The sequence below is a fragment of the Podarcis erhardii genome (assembly GCF_964252035.2).
Source record: "Podarcis erhardii genome assembly, chromosome: 3".
NCBI lineage: Eukaryota > Metazoa > Chordata > Lepidosauria > Squamata > Lacertidae > Podarcis > Podarcis erhardii.
Window position 1 is genome coordinate 118093887 of NC_138507.1, and position 13987 is coordinate 118107873.

The 13987-nt window shown below is 44.1% G+C and overlaps 2 protein-coding genes across 8 annotated transcripts in view; one reads left to right on the top strand and one right to left on the bottom strand.

Moving 5' to 3' along the window:
- Positions 1-13987, bottom strand: part of LOC309338003 (uncharacterized protein) — a 138436-nt gene that overhangs the window by 88785 nt on the left and 35664 nt on the right. The gene's annotated exons all lie outside the window — the stretch shown is intronic.
- Positions 1-13987, top strand: part of LOC309337976 (uncharacterized protein) — a 73153-nt gene that overhangs the window by 18839 nt on the left and 40327 nt on the right. For 2 of the 7 annotated variants that reach the window (XM_081855054.1, XM_081855053.1), the window contains 4 exons: positions 4737-4826; positions 6294-6410; positions 7741-7857; positions 8689-8805. In XM_081855054.1, coding sequence (XP_081711180.1) covers positions 4737-4826; positions 6294-6410; positions 7741-7857; positions 8689-8805 — 441 coding nt within the window. Of the gene's footprint in view, positions 1-2344; positions 2919-4736; positions 4827-6293; positions 6411-7740; positions 7858-8688; positions 8806-10224; positions 10510-13987 lie in introns of those variants that run through there. The other 5 variants (XM_081855056.1, XM_081855055.1, XM_081855058.1 and 2 more) reach the window with 5 other exon arrangements.

The window sequence follows — 13987 nt, forward strand, 5'->3', positions numbered from 1 at the left end:
CATCCATGATAGGTGGACATCCAACCTCTGCTTAAAAGCCTCCAAGTCAATTGTCAGGGAAGGTTTGAGACCAGCGAGACCAACGGTTTGAAAAAGACTGGAGCAATTTTATTATGTATTTGAAAGAACATTGTAAACATTTAACAACACTAACAGGACTGATTTAAAGGTTTGCTAGTCAAAAGGAGAAGAATATTTACAATTATAAGGGTTATGAAAATAAAAAGAAAGGTACAGTGGTACCTCGGGTTAAGTACTTAATTCGTTCCAGAGGTCCGTACTTAACCTGAAACTGTTCTTAACCTGAAGCACCACTTTAGCTAATGGGGCCTCCCACTGCCACCGTGCTGCCGGAGGATGATTTCTGTTCTCATCCTGAAGCAAAGTTCTTAACCCGAGGTACTATTTCTTGGTTAGCGGAGTCTATAACCTGAAGCGTATGTAACCTGAAGCGTATGTAACCAGTAGCCTGAGGTACTGCTGTAGATAGGGGAAATGAGAAATGCGGGTGAAACTACAAACTGAAGTTAGAAAGTCAGGTTGGAGGGATGGAGGGAACTCAATGACTTGAGAGAGTCAAAATATAGGTGATGATAAGAAATGTAAAAACTTTATGGTGGGGTTTTTAAAAAATAAAAATGCCAGTAAATATTATACATAAAAATAAAAACCTGCAAGTCCACAGGCTGCTGAGGGAGATTGTTCCACAGTTGAACAGCTCTTAATGTCAAATAGTTTTTCCATATGTTTAGTTGGAATCTCCTTCCTTGTAACTTGAATCAATTGCTTTGAGTCCTACGTTCCAGAGCAGGAGAAAATGAGCTATCACATCTCCTCTCAGTCTCCTCTTTTCCAAGCTGAACAGAATAAAAATTTGCTCATGCCACATTGAATTTATTTTATTGATCAGAAATACATTGGAAATTATTATTATTCCAGGTTTGCAGTTTTTGGGAGCCAATTTGTTCGGCTACTAGGCCATTCGACATACAGTGGTACCTCTGGTTATATACTTAATTTGTTCTGGAGGTCCGTTCTTAACTTGAAACCGTTCTTAACCTGTGGTACCAATTTAGCTAATGGGGCCTCCTGCTGCCACCGCCATGAGATTTCTGTTCTCATCCTGAGGTAAAGTTCTTAACCCAAGGTACTATTTCCTGGTTAGCAGAGTCTGTAACCCGAAGCGTTTGTAACCTGAGGTGTTTGTAACCCGAGGTACCACTGTGGTTCCAAGCTGAACACATTCCACCTTTTCACCATTATAACATCAAGATCCTTAGTGTCATCACCGTCACAATCACCCTCTTCAAAGAACTGCAGGCGTTCAGCTTCCGAACCCTTGACCGCTATGGGCTCCTCAGTCTCAGCCTGTGATGCATTTTCCTAGGTTTCAACGCCTTTGCCAGAGATTTCCTATCATCTCAACACTGCTGTTTCGCTAAAGAGTGCCCTGCACAAACAAACAACTCCTCGCAGCGCTTGATTTATAACAGAACACAACTACTTTATAATATGGTCATGGAACCCCCCAAAATATAAAACAATGCAGCTACTTAAGGTGAGTGTATCTGATGGGAAGAGAGAGCCTGCTTTGGAGCTCAGAAACCAACCTCAAACATTTCTACAGTTCAGGCCTTACAGAGTGCAAGAACTTGAAAGGGTCAAACCTGAATCTTACTCCCTTCTGGTCATTGGTTTTTGGGCCTCCCTGATCCAGAGCCAGATTATTGGTCCAACGCACCCTCAAGGATTTAGATCAAACAGGAATCCAGGCTTGTCGTTAAACTGCTTCAGGTGCTTAAACCTGTCCTCTAGGTGAGTGTTGCAGCCTCTCCATTTGCAACAACCCTAGACAGCCAGTGCAAGAGAGAAATCCTGCTATATCTTACAGTCCCTAAAACCCACTGCTCCACACACCCATCAGAAGAAAAGAGCCATGCAGTTCTGCAGCAACCATCCTAGATGATCCTTTGATGCAAGCAGTGCAGGAAAGATGGAGCTCCTAATGGACCACTCCACCAGACTGCCTCTTGGGGAGAGATAGGAAGTAGGGCTCAAGGCATCTGCTTTTGCTGGAGTCCAAGCTGAATCAGGTACCTCCTGGCCCTGAACTGCGCCAGCTGGCCATGATTGTCTAGAAACTGGTAAGGAGTTCATGTTTTTGTTTTCCTCTCCCCTTCCTGTCCTTTTCCACTTGTGTGCTATGTTTGGTTTTTTGGTTTTTAAATTGTACATAAGCCACTCTGGAAGCCTTTTGGCTGGAAAACATAGTGGGGAGAAGCATATAATGGGGGCAATGGATATAAAACAACACACATAACCAAAACAATCATGTTAAGCAAAATGCATCCAAAAAGCTGCAGACCAGGAGAAAAGCACACTGAAACGTTTCTTTCTTGGTAGGTATGGAAAATGCAGTCGAACTGAACAGCCCAACCAAAAGAGGTTGCATCAAACTGCACTATGCCCAAGCTGTTACCCAAAATTCCACTTCCTTTCTATCCAGGCGCCATGAAGTTGGGAGCAGCTTTTGTGAGATGAAGGGAAATCTGTTAATTGATATGGAAAGAGAACAGGATGAGAAAGATTGTTCTGCAGATAAATCTTGGAATGGTCTGCAAGATGAATAAATTGCCTAGGATGAGTTAAGAAAAAATGGCCTGGATGGTTCAGATGCTGACAGCTACAAGAAATACCTGCTTGCAGCATTTCCCACTCAGATGCTCAAATGTGTATTTCAGCATCTTTTTGGAACAACAACACTATAAATAAAGATAACCTCCTTGTTCCATCCAAACTCCTCTTCCTTCTGCCTTAGAGTGCCTTCCCTTTGGCAGAGATCTCAGAAGAAACTGCAGCCATGAGGTTCCTTTACCTGAGCTTTGTTCTGGTCTTCATCCTCTTCCATGTTGTTGCAGGTAAGAGGGCACAGGAAGGGAGTAGCTGCTTGAAATGCAGAAGGTCTCAGCTTCAATCCCAGGTATTTCCCCTGCCAGAGACCCTGAGAAACTGCTGTAGGTGGAACAACAGCATGAACTGGCTGCTCCCTCTCCTATCTGGCTGCTTAAAAAGGGGTGGTGGAGGAGGAAAGTATTTAACAATATATTTAATATTGAAATTGAAATTGAATACATGGCTTTTGCAAAAGCAGAAATGTTCAGGATACAGACTGAGCCACAAGGCAGGTTCCATGGTAGTCATTTATATTGCTGTGAGTTTAGAAGAGTTAGTGTGCATGATCCCCAAGTCCTTTCTAATTCCAGAGGCCCTGGATCTATGAAGAGTGAAAATCTGATGAAGGATTCCATTGTGGACCTAGCCCAGCAAGTTTCTTTGTTAAAGAATGCCCACAGTTGCCACCTCAGGACCCCATGAGTATAGCCAATGAAGAGATGGTGCCCACTGGGCAAATGGGTGGGCCTTACCCCCTCCTCACCTGGCTGGGAGCCGAGAAAGACTATAGCCAGCACAGTTGGGTGTGAGCTGAGCTAGACACATTGGCAACACTACTGGGGAGATTGCAGAAAATACCATTCTTAGAGAGGGCACAAATGGCAAGGTATTTCTGAAGCTCAGAACAGCTGTAATGACCGCTCCCCGCTTAAATCGGAGGGCGCCCTTTGCGTGGACGCGTGCAGCCCCTAGATCTGGAGCGGCCCCAGCAGCATAGGCTTGGCTTTGCCTTCCCTCAGGTGGGATACCTGGAGGTCTCCACCTACCTCAGTCAGTTGTCCAATCCCACCTGGGGGAAGCGTTGCCAAGGAGACCAGGCCAGGTAGGGGAAGGATTACCTGCCCACACAATAGAGGGAGGATCTTACCTGGGAATCCTCACTTGGCTCCAGAGCTTCTCCCACCCTACCCACCCTCAGTTAATATCTTATTTTGCAGGTTAATTTTTCCTCACAGGTTTTGCAGGTTAACTTTTCTTCACAGGTATGCGGGCGCTGCTACGTTAAGGTCGCTGTTAAAGGGCCGGAAAGGAATTTCCCTGCATTGACAGGTTTCGCCTTTCCCGTAGCAAAACGTCACAACTTTGGCGGTATCAGGCCTTGGGCGGAATCCTTTAGTCCATCTTCCTCTTTGCGGCGGCGATACCAGGGTTCCCCGTTAAAGGGGTTTTCTGAATGGAGGCTTTGACCGTACGCCGAAAGGTCGTCATTGCTCTCCCCTGCGGCGGCGGCGTTACGGGTCGGCTATCTCTGCTTGAACATATGTTCTCCAGAGCCGGCCCATCCCCCCCCCACACACACACTGGATAACCCTGATGCTCCCTAGGTCCCCGGCTGGGAACTGGGGAGGGCGAACGCCCAATGCCTGAGCCAAGGTCTACCCACATTTGAAATTTGATAAAGTTGTGACCAATTTAATCCCATAGCACGTTGTCTTGAGTCATTATTCCACATGACGGGGGGACCGCGCGGGTTCTGGGGACTCCGCCTGTCCACGCAATTCTGATTGGCAGATGTTGAAAGCAAAGGGGAACCTTCAGTAGAATGGAATGAAGGCTGACGCAGTCACCAGTTATGTGGGTCTGTGGATGCATTATCTGCTATTTCTTCTTTTTTTTCATTATCTGCCCTCTTCTATCTGCAGACAGTTTTTCCAGGTCATGTGGCCAGCATGACTAAGCTGCTTCTGGCAAAACCAGAGCAGCGCACGGAAACGCCATTTACCTTCCTGCTGCAACAGTACTTATTTATAAACTTGCACTTTGACATGCTTTCAAACTGCTAGGTGGGCAGGAGCTGGGACCGAGCAACGGGAACTCAACCCATCGTGGGGATTCGAACGACGACCTTCCGGATGGCAAGCCCATGAGGACCGGTAAGATGCCCCCCAAATCAACCATTCTATGTAACATTGATGATGTTGACCGGAGCATCAGTCAAATCAGGACTTTCCATGCCTGACAATCCAAATCTGTAAAACTCCACCATGAGGTCACCAGCTGGCCTCGGGTTAATCACGCTTTCACTCTCAGCCTTGATCTCCCCATCGGTATTATGGGACATAATAATACTGACTTGCTGTTACAGTAGGCTTTCAATATTTATTTATTTACTCATTGCATTTACCGTATTTTTCCCTCTATAACACGCAGATTTTTTCTCCTAAAAAGGAAGGGGAAATGTCTGTGCGTGTTATAGAGCGAATGTGTGGTCCCTGGAGCCGAAAAATCAGGCAAAAATCAAATCGCGGCGCTTCACGGAGAAGGGAAAACTGAAAAGAGGAAGCGGCTGCTTTCCTGCATTCTGCCTCAGGGTCTTACTGCCCACCCTCCTCTGTTTAGTTGCTGTGTTTGCTGAAACGGAACAAAGAGCAGGAAAAGCCCCTCCCCTTCAGGCAAGCAGAGGGGAATTCCTCTCTGTGCTCCGGTGCTGCTGGGGGAGAGGGAGAGAGAGGGGGGAAGGGAGAGAGAGAGGGGGAGGGGGAGGGAGAGAGAGGGGGGAGGGAGGGAGGGAGGGAGGGAGGGAGAGAGAGAGAGAGAGATGGCTGGCTTGGGTGGGGGGAAACTTTTGCCTTTCTTTCCTCCCTCCCGTTAAATCCCTCTCCTGCATTCTTAGCCAGCTGCTTCTCTGCACACCCCTCTCATGTCCCTTCTTTGTTTTTCCTTCGCTCCCCACTTAAAATGTGGTTACAAAGCATAGATCCACATGGATCCTCAGGATCTTTGCATTGGGTCACCCCAAATTCACCATCAGATCACATAGCATGTCCATGGCTACAGCCTGCACCAAAAAAATCATGCACCCACTGTTGCCTGGGGCTGCAATGGTGCAAAAACATGGTTAAAAAGCATGGATCCACAGGAATTCTCAGGATTTTTGCATTGGGTCACCCCAAATTCACCATCAGATCACATGTCTGTGGCCACAGCATGAAGCCCAAAAATGATACATCCACTGTTTCATTCAGAATGTTTTTTCCCTTGTTTTCCTCCTCTAAAAACGATGTGCGTGTTATGGTCAGGTGCGTGTTATAGAGCGAAAAATACGGTATATCCATGGAGGTCAAGGTGGCTTCTATGGCTCTTCCTAATTTAATCCTCACAACATCCCTGCGAGGCAGATTAGGCTCAGAGTGAGTGACTGGCCCAAGACCACCCTGGGAGCCACATGATGAGGCTAGATTTGAAGGCTGGTCTCCCATTTCCTAGTCTAGGAACTCAGGCTACTACCTTGAATGTGCTCTTCCAATGCTCAAAACAAAATGTCCATGAAATTAATGTTTCTGTTTTGTACAAGAAGTCCTCTCAAATAATGACAATTTACTCCCCTCTCTTTTGCACAGATTTACCTCCATTCTGTAGAGTCTTCGGAGGATATTGCCAGGCCCCAAGGTCTGTGAACTGTCCCTTTGGAGAGAATACAATGATCTCCTGTGGCCCTAATGCACGCTGCTGTAGGAGTAAGTGATACCCATGAGCTGGTGGTCCCACTCACTTGTGAACGTTCATTCATTTTCAATCCTGATTTCCCGATCTACACTCTGCATCTTCACTGGAGGAAGCAGAAGCAGGGCTTTTCTTGTGCTAAAGGGAATAGTGGTCAATCACTTTATAAATCAGGACATATTAACCCTATTTTTAGATGTCTAAATTTGGATTCAGTTTTGATGCAGCACTTCTAGGTTCTGCATCTTCTTTTAAGCATTAGGGCCTCAAGGTTTTCATCTGTCCACAGGGAATTTTGATACCGCCGGTGTTCATATGGATGCAAACTGTGCAGGCTGCACTTGCTATGGGCATGAAAACTGGCAGTTCTGATCTAACTCTCCAAAATGTTAAGACAAGACTCAGTAAATGAGGATGAACCAACCATCTGTTGCTGCTGAAAGAACACATATGTGATTTGGCCACAAAGAGTACTGCTTAATCCTCACCAGACCTCAACTGAAGTGGAAGAATACACCATAAAATACAGTAGAATAGGAGCTAGAAACCTTATGGTCCCAAAGGACCTGAACCAGGGGTGCATCCATCACCAAGGAATACTAGGAAGGCAAAGATGGTGATAGAAATTGCTGTATTTTAGAAATCTTTTAGAAATAAATAGTTTTCTCATCTCCAGCAACTGCAATCTGAGGTTGAAGATGAGAAATCATTTCATAGATCCATTCTTGTCTGTGGGCAGTTCTGAACCCAGATTTTAAGAAGGCAAACTACTGATTTGAGTGTCTCCCAAGGCAGTTGAAATTTAAGCCTCTGGAAACTTGTTTTTGTTTTGTTTTTGCAATAGAGAAAAAGACGCAGGAAATGAATGAATGAATGAATGAATGAATGAATGAATGAGGTCCCTCCAAACTCGACCATACTATGTAAGATTGATGATGTTGACCGGCTTTTTAGCAAACCATGCTTTCACTCTGAGCCTCGATCTCTCCATCAGTATTATGGGACATAATAATACTGACTTGCTGTTACAGAAGGCTTTAAATATTTATTTACTCATTGCATTTATATCCCACCTTTTTCTCCATGGAGCTCAAGGTGCCTTCTGTGGTTCTTCCTAATTTAATCCTCACAACAACCCTGAGAGGCCCAAGGCCACTCTGTGAGCCTCATGATGAGGCTGGATTTGAAGGCTGGTCTCCCATTTCCTGGTCCAGGACCTCAGGCTCTCATACTTGGAAGTGCTATTCCAATGCTCAAAACAAAACATCAGTCAAATTAACGTTTCTATTTTGGACAAGAAGTCCTTTCAAATAATGACAGTTTAATTCCCTCTCTTTTGCACAGATGAACCTACATTGTGTACATTCTTGGAAGGATTTTGCCAGGCCTCAAGGACTGCGAACTGTACTTTTGGAGAGATTACAAATGTCTCCTGTGGTCCTAATGCACGCTGCTGTAGGAGTAAGTGATACCCATGAGTTGGTCCCACTCACATGTGAATGTTTGCTCATTTTTAATCCTGATTTCCTGATCTACACTCTACATCTTCACTGGAGGAAGCAGGGCTATATTTTTGCTAAAGGAAATAATCACTGAATAGTTTGTGGATCAGAGTAGCTGATAATATGCTCAGGGCATATTAATTCTATTTTTAGAAGTAAAAAGTTGGATTCAGTCTTGATGCAGCACTTCTAGGTTCTGCATCTTCTTTTAAGCAACAAAGATTCCCACTTCATTCTGCACTCACCAGAACTCACCTGAAGTACCAAAATAATGTTGACCAGAACATCAGTCAAATCAGGATTTCCCATGCCTGACAATCCAAGTCTGTGAGACTCCACCATGAGCTCACCAGCTGGCCTATGGATAACCACACTTTCACTCTCAGCTTCAATCTCCCCATCGGCATTATGGGACATAGTAATACTGACTTGCTGTTACAGAAGGGCTTTGAATATTTGTTTGTTTGTTTGTTTGTTGCATTTATGTCCCATCTTTTCCCCCATGGAGCTCAAGGTGGCTTCTGTGGTTCTTCCTAATTTAATCCTCACAACAACCCTGTGAGGCAGATCAGGCTAAAAGTGAGTGACTGGCCCAAGGCCACCCAGGGAGTCTCATGATGAGGCTGGATTTGAAGGCTGGTCTCCCATTTCCTAGTCCAGGACCTCAGGCTCTCATACTTGAAAGTGCTATTCCAATGCTCAAAACAAAACGCCCCTCAAATTAACGTTTCTGTATTGCACAAGATGTTCTCTCAAATGATGAAAATCAACTTCCCTCTCTTTTCCACAGATGAACCTTCATTGTGTAGATACTTGGGAGGATTTTGCCAGGGTCCAATCACTGCAGAGTGTCCCTTTGGAGAGGTTTCATTGGTCCCCTGTGGCCGTAATGCACGCTGCTGTAGGAGTAAGTGATACCCATGAGTTGGTCCCACTCACCTGTGAATGTTTGCTCATTTTTAATCCCGAATTCCTGAACTACACTCTGCATCTTCACTGGAGGAAGCAGAAGCAGGGCTTTGTTTGTGCTAAAGGGAATAGTGGTCAATCACTTTATAAATCAGGACATATTAACCCTATTTTTATATGTCGAAATTTGGATTCAGTTTTGATGCAGCACTTCTAGGTTCTGCATCTTCTTTTAAGCATTAGAGCCTCAAGGTTTTCCTCTGTGCACAGGGAATTTTGATACCACAGATATTTCGTATGGGTGCAAACTGTGCAGGGTGCACTTCCCATGGGTAGTAAAAACTGGTGGCTCTTATCTAAGTTTCCAAAATGTTAAGACAACACTCAGTAAATGAGGATGAACCAGCCGTCTGTTGCTGCTGAAAGAACACATATGTGATTTGGAAACAAAGAGTCCCACTTTATTCTGTACTCACCAGACCTCAGCTGAAGTACCAAAATACATCACAATATCCAGCAGTAGAACCAGAGCTAGAAACCTCATGGTCCCTAAGGACCTGAACCAGGGGAGGAATTCTTGAATGCCAACAATGGTTATAGTTACAGGTATGTAGCTGTGTTGGTCTGCCGTAGTCAAAACAAAACGAAAAAATTCCTTTCAGTAGCACCTTAGAGACCAACTAAGTTTGTTAATGGTATGAGCTTTCGTGTGCATGCACACTTCTTCAGATACACACAATGGTGATAGTTCATACTGCCTCTTTGAAATACTGAAGAAATTAATTGAGAAGCAACTGCAATCTGAGGCTGGAGATGAGAAATAATTTAATAGATCTATTCTAGCCTGTGATGGAGTCCTCAAAGTCAGCAGCTGCCAGTGGCCCATCCTGATATCCAGAATGTCGGCATTGATCTTGCAATTACAGATAGGTAGCCGTGTTGGTCTGCCATGGTCAAAACAAAATAAAAAAATTCCTTCCAGTAGCACCTTAAAGACCAACTGAGTTAGTTCTAGGTATGAGCTTTCGTGTGCATGCACACTTCTTCAGATACACTGAAACAGAAGTCATTAGAAAGGTCCGGTGACTTCTGTTTCAGTGTATCTGAAGAAGTGTGCATGCACACGAAAGCTCATACCTAGAACTAACTCAGTTGGTCTTTAAGGTGCTACTGGAAGGAATTTTTTTATTTTGTATTGATCTTGCAAATTCCTCTAAGAGCTCTTCCGGGGCTGGGCCTGCATGTCCTCTTCCTTTCTGCTACAGATTCCTGCATTGCAGGGTGGCCTTAAATGTTCCATTGAGTCCTTCCAACACAACAATTCTATGATCCTCCCTCATCTCCTGAAGGTGAGCACTCCGACTCCAGGCTCATGATAGTGCAATCAATTACAGGTTTCCTTCTTTCTTTTATTCAGGACAATAATCAATGTAAGAGGAATTGGGGGGTTCTGCCAGGAGGAACTCACCAAACGCTGCCCATCTGGTCTAACTCTTCCGGCTTACTGTGGCTTCAATGCACAATGCTGTGCCCTTGAGTGACATCAGTGAGCAGCCCACATCCATGGGTGAGAATGTCTGATGGCTACGCTGATTCTTCTGGATCTTTGCTTGTGGAAGTCGGCCTGATCAATCCATTTGTGAAGCAAGCAATGAAATAAAAATCAGTCTGTTCAGATGATCATCTAATTAAACGCATATTAACCTGCAAATCTAAAATTGTATTTTTTCATTTTTTAAAAAAAGCATTTATGACTAAATATGACCCAACTCCAGAGGAAGCGCATCATATCTGCCCAAGATTCCTCTTGACTGAAGTTCTCATCCCTGAGTCCCAGGAGGAGATATCTGCAGCCAATGCTTTTCATGCACCCAGGCAGAGCTTGGTTTTTGCTGCCCAGATGGTTATGTGAACATGGGTGGGATAGGCTGAACTCAACCCAGACTGGAGCCATGACCTAAATGGAGCTGCTTATTAAGGAGCCACTGCCTTGTGGGTGCCCATAGGTCACTGAGAGTGGTATTTAATCCTGCTGAATACACCTCAGGTTTATTTATTTCTATGGGTGTACTCTTAGTGGGACTCGGAATTTTCTGAAGGGGTGTTTTCTGGGATTTTGAGAATGAAAGAAGGAACTCAGGGAGGTGCCAGGGAGGAGGTGGGACTGAAGAGCTGGGAAGGGCTATTGCTGCCTAGTGATCAAGATCCCAGATTCAATCATTGATCTGGGTCTTCCTTTTCAACTTTAATTTACATACATTAATTCACAACATAGCCAAGTATAATTGCAGGTGCTGATTAAAATAAAATACAAGCAGAAAAGGATATCTGAAGTTGAACACATAGGAACACATATCTATGCCACTTTCAATTTGTTTGTTTAGACATTTCTCTCCCAACTTTCCTCAAGAAACTCAAGGCGATGTACATCGTTTTCTCCCGTGCACCCATGTCTCCCAGGTCTTAGACCAATACCACGCTGGTGCCGTTGCCCTTAGTTCCTTAGTCACCACTACCTAAAAGGCCCTCTGCCTGCTTCCCTGTAACCTCGCCTCTCCCAATGAAGGAAATGCCAGAAGGTCCTTTGAGCTGGACCTCCATTTCCGGGCTGAATGATGAGTTTAGATATGCTTCTTCAGGTATACTTCCACAATGGGATCATTGACTGGTTAGGAAGACTCCAGGGAGGAGAAAGAAATCAGCAGTGAAAAGGAGAAACAATATTAGGAAACCAATTTGGGGCAGGGGGCTCTGAAATGGACTGAGGAAAGGGTCTTGGGGGGGGCGGAGGAGGTAGTGTCGGTGGCTACCTTGAGTGGGCTTAGCTCATCCTCATGCGCTTATAATTTCCTCCCCCTCTCCCTTTGGCTTCAACCCATGCAGAATAAACCAGGGCTTGTGGGAATTGCAGTTCATGGATTATGGGAATTGTAGTCCAACAACAATCGGAGGGTCACAGATCCACTATGCCTAATGTCAAGTCAAGATTGCTTATCCATCAACAGTCCTGATTCAACTGGGACATCCCGGAATTACAGAAGCTATCCCAGTTTCTGATTGGATGTCCCGGTTAGCTGGCTCTTGTGAGAGCTCAGCACCCAAATACAAATGTCTTTGAGGGGGGGGAGGCAGCTGAGCTTTAGTCCATGGAAGAAGAGGAGGAGGGGAGCTGCTGGTGATACAGGTCAGGCTGCACACACTGGGCCCAGTTGCCATGCTTCCTCTGCCCAATGCTACCCCCACTGGAGGAGGAGGAGGCAACAACAACAGGGGACTGAAGAGGGGAAGCCCCAGCTCATTTGCCCGGGAGTATGGCACTGAAAGACGCACACCCCAAGTTTAATTGTCAGATTATCTAACAATCCATCCATGTTCCCTGTGCTAATGTTTGGTTGTCTGCCCAAAACTCCAGTAAAATGGGCAAGCCTCCAATGTGTCATAGCTTAGAAACACTGAACAGAACAGAAACCTGGATTCCAGAAATGACTGAAGCATGCGTTTGCCAAATTTACTTCCGGATCTTCTGTTGTGGTTGCTGGTGCACAGAGATATCGGAGGACAGCCAATGCTAGCCCTGCTCAATATATTCTATAAATTGGGCAAAGTCGGTATTGCTTCATATAAGTAACAGTGACTTTATTTATTCAGCTAAGAACTATCAGTTCCATATTTGCACAGGGTCAATTAGATATTTAGGTATAATCATACCAATGGATATTACCAAATTAGTAGCATGTAATTTTTAAAAAGTAATCAATGAGTTTTCTTTATATATTAATAGATGGGAGTCATTTAACCTGCCCTTATGTGGAAGGGTTAATACTCTCAAACAAACATTATTACCAGAATAATCTATAGTGGGAGTAGAACTCCAGGTCATAGATGTAGTAAATATATCAAGAAAAGGAATTCCTTAATTAGGAAATGTCTGTGGGGTTTTGAAACTCCAAGAATATCCTTACTAAAAATGCAATTATTAATTAAAAAATGAAGATTTGACATTTAAGAAGAATATTGACCAGAGGAGCAGAGGAGGGCTGTCCAATTATCAAGGCTCTGAAAACCAAGCCTTATGTAGAATATGGCTGAAAGAGTTGGGTATGTTGAGCCTGCAAATGAGGAGACTGAGAGGAGATATGATAGCCATCTTCAAATATCACAAGGGCTGTCACATGGAACAGGGAGCAAGCTTGTTTTCTCCTGCCTTGAAGGGTAGGACTCTAACCAATTGGTTCAAGTTACATGAAAAAGATTCTGACTAGATATATGTGTTAGACACAAAGTAAATAGCAAAAACAGACAGACCTCAGTGTAACACTCAAAATGGAAGTGCAGCACTCGATTCAGAAGCGTAACACTAAAAATGGAGACCTTTGGCTTCTGAAAAACGTTCGCAAACTGGAACACTTACTTCTGCATTTACAGTGTTTGGGTTCCAAGTTGTCTGAGTACAAAGAACCAAGGTACCACTTAACCTACAAAGAAGTGAAGAGATGAGAGCAGCTCAAGCTCAGGTGGGGGAGCATCTGCTGCAAATGCAGAAGTTCTCAGGTTGAGTCCCAGGTATTTCCCTAGCCAGAAACCCTGTTGTGTGTCAGTGTAGACAATTCTCTCTTATGTGTAGTATAATTCTTTAATATTTTCCCCCAAACATATTCACAATGATAGTCCTATCAAATAGTCACATTGTTTCATAAATTGACTTCCCACCCCCACTTCTGCAAAGTTTCTACTCAAACGTTTTCTACTGCATTATATCTTTATCTATTACAAAAAATTATTTTATCATTTGTCCTCCATGGCTTTTATCCTGCCCACAATTTCATCTGACTACAGTTTCTTTTTTAAGTCCACAAAAGGCCTCCATTCTTCCATTCATCATTGTGATCTCTTAATTTCTGTGCTTATGATATTCTAGCTAGTGTACATAAATAGTTTAGTCCTTGCCTTTGGAAGCTTTGTCCCTTAGATATTTAGGTATAATCTTAACAAAGGATATTACCCAATTAGCTGTATGTAATATAAACAAAGTACCTAATGAGGTTTCTTTATATAGTGATAGAATTATAGAATCAGAGAATTGGAAGGGACCCTGAGCGTCATCTACACCATCCCCCTGCAATATAGGAATCTCAGCTAAAGCATCCCTGACAGATGGCCACCCAACCTCTGCTTTATAA